At 44.3% G+C, this 9,813-nt stretch overlaps 1 protein-coding gene across 1 annotated transcript in view; it reads left to right on the top strand.

The window, feature by feature from the left end:
* Positions 1-9,813, top strand: part of TRAF5 (TNF receptor associated factor 5) — a 23,296-nt gene that overhangs the window by 791 nt on the left and 12,692 nt on the right. The window contains exons 2-3 of the mRNA XM_015427612.1: positions 2,716-2,773; positions 4,683-4,784. Of these exons, the coding sequence (XP_015283098.1) occupies positions 2,716-2,773; positions 4,683-4,784 (160 nt within the window). The remainder of the gene's footprint in view (positions 1-2,715; positions 2,774-4,682; positions 4,785-9,813) is intronic.

The raw sequence follows: 9,813 nt of genomic DNA, 5'->3' as shown, positions 1-9,813 counted from the left end.
GGGGGGGATTGAGGAGACGGAGCTCTTCTCCCCCCCCCGCGAGTATCGCGGGTCCCCCTCTTGTGTATCTCTAAAGCCCTGAGTACACCTTTATAAGTGATGGAAAGATTGCATTTCTGTGGGTTGAGCCCTACTGGTCTTTTTCTTCCTTTCACCTTCTTACCCCCCCTCACTGCAGTCCCCATCCCACATACTAAATACAATGAACAATCACTGTGATATACAGGCTATTATACTTTATTTGGTAAAACTACATTATCATTATCATAGAGAAATAAAAATAACACTTAAAATAATCTTATATCTCCATTTTCAACAGGGCTCATCCTGATGTTATTATAAAACAAGACACCAGTAACTAGCTATACTCGTTTTGTGTTACAACTTCTTCAGAAGATTTCACTCTTCATTAATTATTTTCCTCTCATTGCTCTGTGGTTATCTTCCTACTTTAGCAATTCAGCTTTCACATAAGGAGCAAGCCAGTCCCTTTTAATAAGCAAGTACAAAACCTTCTGTTCTATTGCTGGCAAAACGCTCTCCCAAAGTGCAAGTAACTGAGCCTTCATGAAGGAACCTCCTTAAAAACACAAATAACAATACACTAATAAAGGTTGTTATTGAACTAATACTGTGCATATTAATGACCATGAAGGCTCAGTTGCTTGCACTTCGGGAGAGCAAAAGTATTTTCGATGCTGGTTGGGGGTTCTCTTCTCCCTCTTTCATCAGCATAAAAGCTGGTAGGACCCTTTTCCAAATATTTTGAATTCTGAATGGCTTTCACTTTTGTTGGGTTTTACTGATTATGTTTTGTTGTTTACTTTTAGAATTGAGATTTTGATATATTTTGCTGATCTTAAATAATATAGTTTACTTGCTGTGTATTCACAAAGAAACTCCTGTTTAAATTCAAAGTATAATCTTAATACTTTAATGTCATTGATCTGGTGGAGGTGCAAAGCATAATCCATACCAAATTAAGCACTGTAGAGTCCCATTTTATTTCAGTGAAAGAGATAAAATGCCTGTGTTTAAATCCTCCAAATTCACTTTATTCTTGAAAGGACAACAAGAAGAAAAATGTCAAAATACATGGTCAAGATTTTATACATGGCTGGAAGAATACAGTAAATTAACTATATAAGTTTTTATTAAAACTAGAGCCATTATAGAAATGGCCTACATATATATGCAGTTCTCATAAACAAATGACTCTGGGTTTTTTTTGTAACTAATAAGCCAAATGTATACTGTAAGAAATAATGTAACAGATGGCTTAATAATGTAAGAGTCCCCCCCCCCAACATGTATGTTTCATGTGTATGTTCTGGGTTTTGTATGTTTTTTATGCTTGTCTTAATAAACTAAAATCTTCAAGGGGGGGGGATGGGAGTTTGATATGCTTAAGAAGAAGAAGAGATTGGATTTATACCTCGCCCTTCACTCAGAGTCTTAGAGCAGCTTACAAACTCCTTTCCCTTCCCCTTCCCACAGCAGACACCCTGTGAGGGAGGTGGGGCTGAGAGAGCTCTTTCAAGAACTGCCCTTTCAAGGACAGCTCTTGTCAGAACTATGGCTTGCCCAGTAGGTGCAAGTGGAGGAGTGGGGAATCAAACCCGGTTCTCTCAGATTAGAATCCGCACACTTAACCACTACACCAAACTGTGACGGGACTGTGTTCATCTTATGATGTTGGTTTGCCTGCTTATGTGAATAGACATTGACATGTTATCAGTTGCCAGCAGTTCTTTTGCTGTAGAGAAATGTAGATTAGGGTATGATTATTCCAGTACTTGAAAATGACAATGGTGAAATTATGAACATTTAGAATATAATTGAATGTGCATAATTGTGTCTTCATTGTAGAGGTGCAGTACATATAAAAATGAAACTTGAATCTCTCTTGAAAGCATCCTATGACTTATGACTCATGTGAGTTTCACTGTATATTTGATTAGATGCATCTTTGTTTCCTTCCTAAAATGCTGGTCCAGGGGTTTTCACTTGAGTCCCCAGAGTGAAACTGACATGTAAGCAATGTTCCAAAGTGACATTAAGTGGATTTTAAGAGTAATATTAATTAGAAAGGAAGATAAGAACAACATTTAATGAATTACTTTACTTGCCTCCTTTATTTTATTCTTATTATTTTGTTCTGAGATTGGTGTGATTTAAAAGCTGTACTTCCTACGTTTGTTGGTGATATTCCACATGATTTTAAGTATATCTTTCCCCCCATTATACATTGATTGTAGTGTTTGTAGATGATCTTCTGAATGGTGAAAGTTTAACAATTAAGCTGCTTGCTAGGTTGTTGGCCTTTTCTCCAAGCCTGGCTAATTTCATTCCCTTTGGCATTTTCCCTTCAGCTACCTCTGTTGGTTTGGCAACATGACAGCAGAGTTTCTATTTAAAGAGATGCATGCAGCAAGTATAACTAGCGATATCTGGAGGTTGTATTTGAATCTAAAGTTACATAATCATGGGTATGGAATTTGTTGAGAAAAGCTACTGCTGAATAACTTGTGTCTCATAACCAACGAACCTGTAAGATCCAAGGAATCTTTGAAAGCTTCTGTTGAAATTAATCTAGAAGTTGGAAAAATATTATATTGGTCTAAATAGGCAAGTAATTTCACTTTTTTCCTAGGAATGCTTCTGTTTTTACTAAATATAATGTGAGATAATTTTTTTGCCTGTATATCTCTTTAGAGAATTGAACACAGTACCGACCTGTCCTGTTGACAAAGAAATAATAAAGCTTGAGGAGGTAAGGAAAGAGTTTCAGTTTATATGACTACTCGCTGAGTGGTAATACAAAACGATTAATATGTAGGTGAAGAATCTGTGAAAGTTTGATGGCATCTGGGAACTTCTCCTGCAGTTCAATCTTTCTGGAGTGACCTCCAGGAAGAGGTGAGACAGGCAGGGCTTTTTTTGTAGAAAAAAATCCAGCAGGAGCTCATTAGCATAATAGGCCACACCCAACAGCAGAAACTCATTAGCATATTAGGACACACACCCTGACAGCACAGCTGACAACATATTAGGACATACCTCCATGCCTTCACTTCGCTTGCCCAAGCAAGCCAGCTCTTGGACAGGCCGGGGGAGGCATTTAAATGTCTCCCCCAGGGGTCCTTTCATAGAAAAAGAAGTGCAGGAGCTCATTAGCATAACTTATTTGCATATGCCACACCCCCTGACATCACTGGAAGTGTGTCAAAAGGCAACACTCACCGCTCAGGCTCCACTGGACTGTTTTGGATTCCTAGCTATTAGGGTGGGGGGGACATGCAGATCTATCCTCGCAGAGGAGGGAGAGTTTGTACCTGAATAAAACTTGGTCTTAAAGGTGCCACTGGACTGTTTTGGATTGCTAGCTAGGGGGGGGGGGATGCAGTTTTTTTTCCCCCCCCCGGCCCACCCGCCTCAGGCCTTCCCTCTGTAGCTACGCATGCAGAGGTTTTGGCTGTAGTGGGCGTGGCCAACTCTGAAGCTAGCTGGAACTCCGTTCCTGTGTGTTCCTGCCCAAAAATAGCCCTGGCAGGCATTTTGACGCAATTTTCACAAGGTACTGTGAGACAGTTTTGTTCTAGAGGGAATTTTGTTGATTGAAGTGGACATTTCTCATAGAGGATTTGGGGATTTTGGGTGGGTATGTAATTGTAGGTAGATGTTTAGTGCTATCTTTTAATATTTTAATTTTTTTGTATGTGTTCACACACTAGTTCTAAGCTGGGGGCAAGGCAGGTTATATATGTTTTAAATAAATTGTTTTAAAACTTCCTTGAACATTTACTTAAATTAAGAATCAAATGATCCATCATAAAACAAGGTTTACTGCACCTCATGTAGAGTTTTCGGGTTATCTGCTTCTCCTGGTCTGTGTACAGCATACCAGGTACTTTTAGAAGAATAACCAGTTGGCTAATTGTATGAGGGGCATGGGAGGGCCTCGCTGTACCTGCAACAGCTAGGCATGTTGCACTGCACCTATCACAGTGACAGCAAGTCCAGCACACATAGGAGGGGAGGATGGTGCTGACTAATGTTTCAGAATAATGGGGTACTTAATGCCTGGCACTTGGGAATCTTGGCAGTCCTTCTAAGGGAAGAGAATACCATAGCTATGCACAGAGTGCATGCCTCTCTACCAGCCTTTGCCAGTACATCAAGAACCTCTAGCTTGATCTTAAATAGCCTAATATAAGGAAGAAAATGCTCCCTAAAGTATATTTTGCCAGTTTCCCCCTACATCATCACCCATGGTGAGGGCCCTCTGGCTCAGTGGGCTTCAGCTTGGATGAGGAGGAGGCAATAAAGTCCCTTTCCATGAGCTGCACTCTGTTCATGGAACCAGAGAGCCTAAATCCTTCATGACTTGATTGGTCAAAACCACCAACTTGAGTTTGCTTTGAAGATAAATATGAACCTTTCTGGAGCAGTGGTAGTATGTTCTCTCTGCCCAGTTACTTCTTTAAGCCTTTGACTCCTAGAGTATGAAATTAATATGGGCCTCACTTTCCAAATTCTCAATACCAGAAGCTTGCCTAACCTGTAATAACCCCAGCGGGGAACTTGGTTTTACTTTCATTTCAAGAAGTGTCTTATTTTAAAAGACTGATCAAACTGTTCTCCTTCGCCTGTGTGTTTGAAGCAAGCTTTTTTAAATTTAGGTCTTCAAAGACAATTGCTGTAAACGGGAAGTTCTCAATTTGCAAGTATTTTGCAGAAATTCTCCCACTTGCAATGTAAAAACATCTCTGGGTCGATACCAGGTATGTATTCCTGTAATCTAATGTCAGTTAAATGTTACATGGTGTTTTGTTGTGGTCAGAGCAACAAACTGATTAATGTTAAAGCTTCTCCTTTTTTTCATTAGGAGTGGGAGGGTGCCAGTCTGTGTAGTGAGAATGCACTAAACAAAGGAACTGATATTCCAGGAATGAACCTGCTGGTTCTAGCACTTGAAACCTCCACTTTATTTTAGCCCCTGTAGTTGTGGGAAGGCACAACTACAGCCAATTGGCCTTCTCTCTGCCAAATCTGTGATCCCTGTATATGTGTTGGGGTGAACAGGGTGAGAGTATTCACAGTTAGAATCAGCAATCGAAACAGTTTTATGCCGTGCACCTGGATTCCTGGGTCAGGTACTGGACTAAAAAGGTTGGATTCCCTGTGCCCAGCAGCATGTTTCATTTTAGCAAGAATGACCTATGTATGGAAACCTGTTTCTGTTAATGGATCATATCTTCCTGAATCAGAGCCAATGTCAGCTATGCTGCCATATTGTTTATGGGCCCGGGTTCGCTTTCATGACCTGTATGCCAGTTGCTGCCACATTCCTTTCTCTGCTCTTCTCCCCTCGTTATCACTGACATTGTAGCCTGCTGGTGTAATGTCTTCCCATCAATTAACCGTGTGACTAGTTTTGTTTCCCAGCCTCGGCTCTAACTGATCTGTTCCTCCTTCCTGCCTGCAGGAGTCAGGCCGATTGGCCATAGGTTGGGGGGGACACATTTGAATACCCTATATCTATGTCCGCTTTCTAGATGGTGGTTATTCCTAACAGTGAACATGTTCCTGCAACCATAGTACTAGCAATAAAGTATAACCTTTCCAGAAGCATGTACTCAATTGTTTTACTGTGGGTGCTGACATTCTGTTAGGAATCTACCTGTCCCTACTCACTCGCATCTCTCACGCTGAGATGAGCGACGAAGAGGAGAAAACTGTACCCACGACGACGGGGAGTGTGATTCCCACTACCCAAGCCGATGTACCGGTGACAACTACTCCCCCGACGACCACCGCGGGAAAGGCCCCGGACATCGGGACTATACCGAAGACGGCGTCTGCCCACCTGTTCCTGACCCCGAGGGGGCTGAGGCAGCCAGCCGGGCAGGCATACCAACCGGGTGTCTTGCAGTGGGGCCAATTCAACCTGGATCCGACGGAGGAGATGTATGTCCTCACGAAGGGGCCCCGCAGAGACAGTCGGTTCGATGTCAGATTCCTATCCGATACCAGCTTCCAGCCGTTCAGGGGAATGTCAAAGGCAGCAACCAGGGCATGGGTGACGGGCCACTCAAAAGTGCGCAGTGGCCGCACATCCCCAGAGGACGGGCTCAATTTGGCCCAATGACTGGAGGCTGTGGAATGCCGATTGACTTCAAATGAGACAGGATTTCAAGGACTTGCTCCTGGCTATCCCGGAGATGGTGATGCAGGTGCTGCGAGTAGATCGAGAGGCACAGCAGCCGGTGCCGGCTCTTCCTCGCCCTCAAGAACTCCCACCCAGTACTGGTGCCCCAAGGCCTGGGACTGCCGGGACCGCCGGACATTCCGGCACCTGGACCCACAGACAGCCCCACACCTGTGCCCAGACCGGGCAGCCCAAGGGTCCCCATTCTTCATCGCCCCAAAGATCTGATTGAAGCGACATTCGACAGAGACCCAGAAGAGCTGTCTTATTTCATGGTCCAGGTGATGAAATTCATGGAAAAATGGGGCCACCTGTTCCCAGATGACAGCAGCCGCGTGGATGTGATCGCAGCCCGTTTGACAGGGGCCGCAACAACTTGGTCCGTGGGCTTCCACAATGCAAGGGGCCTGGAGCTGGTGAGTGTGGACGCTTTTATCTTGGTGTTGCATACCCAGTTCAAGGACCGGAATGCTGGCCCGAAGGCTAGGGCATTCCTACGCACCCTAAAACAAGGGAAGCGGTCGGTGAGGGAATACTCATCAGAGTTTAAACTTCACGCGGCTAAGGTCCGGAATTGGCCTGACCAAGTCTTGGCTGAGCTGTACCGAGTGGGGCTGAACCCAGAGATCTGCTAAACAGTCCTGCGCTCTGTGGACCCGATATCCCTCCTGGCATGGATGCAGGAAGCTGAAAGCACGGAGGGCCGCCTAAACACTCTGCGCCTAGATATCACTGCGGCAGGAGGAAAACCAACTCCTCACCCAGTCCAGAAGGGAAAGCCGGCAAGACCACCTGAAATGCTCAGGGACCAATGCTTAAAGCAGGGGCTATACTTAAGGTGTGGGGAACGGGGCCACTTTGCCGCCAACTGCAGCAGATCAAGCCCTGGAAAGCCGGGAAAACCCGAGCAGGCCAAGACGTGGGTGGCAACCCCGGTGAAGAAGCCATCAGGCAAGCCAAAATTCGCTAAGACATTGCAGATTACCCCGGAGGAAACCGAGGACGGCACCAGCGAGGACGAAAACCCTGACCCGGCGGGAAAAGGCCAGGTCCTGGTGTGAGAGGCACCGAGCAGCAGGGCCCAATCCCGGAGGCACCAAAAGTGGTGAGCAGCTACCCTCCCGTCTTTTTCGTGACTGTGACTCATGAATCCGGCCAAGGGGACCCACATCAAAGTAAGGGGGCTCATTGACTCGGGGTGTGGGAGGGACCTCATCAATCCATCGTTGGTGACATGGCTAGAAGCTGCAGTGGTGCAGTTACCCGAACCCCTAATTTTTACTCAAATGGATGGGTCCACAATGAAGGAACCTTGCGAGTTCAAGACGGTGCCATTGCAATTGGGGGCAGGGAATCACTGGGAGGAATGCTTGTTCGTGATCACCCCCACAGCCAGGTTCCTGCTAGTATTAGGAAGCCCCTGGCTGCATGGACACAATCTCTACATTCTGTGGGACAAGGGGAAGGTGCAATTCATCTCCCCACGATGCAAGGCGCATTTATGGAACCCGCAGTGGGGTTCCCAGCCAGAAGCTGAAGCCCCCCGTGTTTGCCTGGCCAAAGAAGAGTTGGTTTCAATTCCCCCCAAATACCGGGACTTGGCCAGGGTCTTTGAAGAAGAGGAAGCTGACGAGCTCCCACCCCATAGGCATTCAGACTATAGTATTGAATTACTGCCGGGTCATAAATTGCCTAAAGGACGTATTTATGCGATGGGACCAGCCAAAAATTATGAACTGTGTAAGTTTATCGATAAAAACCTAGCCCAGGGTTTTATCAGGCTGGCTTCCTCACCATTTGCAGCTCCCGTGCTGTTCCGGAAAAAGAAAGATGGGGGGTTGAGGCTATGTACTGACTATAGGGGCTTGAATGCTGTGTCGTCTACCAATGCCTACCCCATGCCCCTCATCAAAGACTTGCTGGCCGAGGCATCTAAGGGAAAAATCTTCTCCAAATTGGATCTCCGAGATGTGTACTTCTGAGTTCGCATAAGGGAGGGAGATGAGCACAAGACTGCCTTTAACACACCCCTTGGTGTGATGCCATTCAGCCTCCAGGGGGCTCCGGGAGTATTCATGAATTTGATTAATGAGGTGTTGCACAAGCATTTATTCAAGGGGGCCCTTGCTTACTTGGATGATATCTTGCTGTACTCCCCCGACCTCCCCTCACATGTGAAACTGGTGAGGGAAGTGCTCCGGACGTTGCACAAGCACAAACTCTTCGCTAAACTCTCCAAGTGCGAGTTTCATAAGTCGGTCATTGACTTTTTGGGGTATAGGATCTTCAACAAGGGGCTGGAAATGGACCCGGGGAAGGTGTTACTGAGGGACAAAGCATATATTGCCTCCAAGGTTGCTATTTTCAATATCTGTACAGGGTTGCCACTTTCTGGAAAGTCAGGGAAATTGGCCTGAAGTCAGGGAAATTGTGATTAAAATATATTCAAGCAGTGGATTTTTGACCTACTGCTGCAAGAGCATGATCTCTTCTTGTGGCAAATGGAAGAGGAAACAATTGATGAGAAACCAAAAGAGTTACAAAATAAAAAGAGAAAACTGTAGAAGTGATAGTTGTATATCTTAAATCTTCATCTTAAATCTTTAAAAACAGATTACTTTTATTCTAATTTCTAACTTGATTATTACTGCAGTTTCAAAACCATATGTGTCGTAATGTGGCTTCAGAGAAACCATTTTAGATAGAACGTTTATATAATGTTTAGTGTACCTTTAAAACAACAACAACAATGTTATGTCATTTGTTAGCATTCAGAGTTTATTTGAATTGAAGTTTGTATCTTGGTGTAATTTTGGTGCAATTGCAAAACAGATGTTGCTGCAGTTAATGTTGAAAGAAGCTGATATTAAATCTCTTACTTTGACAAATATTTTTGCAGTTGAGACTTGTGTAGTTGTAGAGTGGAACATTTAATTAAGCCTTGCATTAATGCAACATGACCTATTCATTTTTTTAATGTGGTTATACTTGAATGGTGGTCAGGGAAATGGACAAATGTTGGTCAGGAAAATGAAAATTAAATTTTAGTGGCAGCCCTTTTGTAGAAAAACTCTAGTGGTGAAAAGATGAGGCTACACAGAAATCCAGCACAGTTGTGAAAAAGCCCTATAAAAGCCTCCAGTCTGTAGTAAGAAAAGTGTGTTATTTTAATGTTTTTGTTGGTTCTGAGCAGGGGTCATTTCGTAGAAAAAGAGCTACAGGGGCTGATTAGCATAAGGTTTGCTAATGAGCTACTAGACTATTAGCATAATTTATTTATTTATAATTTCAATTTTTATCCCTCCTAGCCACAGGAATCATTAGCATATGCCACACACCCTGACATCACCGGAAGTGATGTCAGAAGGGGAAGCAAAAAGGGGGGGGAGGCATCTTCAAAAGCCTCCCCTTCCCCAGCTGGCCTGTGGGGTGGGGGAAGCGAAGACAGAAGGGGTTTAAAGTTTAAACCCCTTCTCACCAGAGTTGGGCCGCAGAAGTAGGAAAGAGAGAAGGAGAGAGAGAGAGTAGAGAGAAGGAAAGAGGGAAAGAAAGAGAAGGAAAGAAGAAGGGAAAGAAAGAAAGAAAGAAAGAAAGAAAGAAAG

The sequence above is a fragment of the Gekko japonicus genome, unplaced genomic scaffold (genome assembly GCF_001447785.1).
Source record: "Gekko japonicus isolate JY-2015 unplaced genomic scaffold, Gekko_japonicus_V1.1 scaffold45, whole genome shotgun sequence".
NCBI classification, from domain to species: domain Eukaryota; kingdom Metazoa; phylum Chordata; class Lepidosauria; order Squamata; family Gekkonidae; genus Gekko; species Gekko japonicus.
Note: the sequence above shows the minus strand (reverse complement) of the source record. Positions and strands in the feature narration are given on the sequence as shown.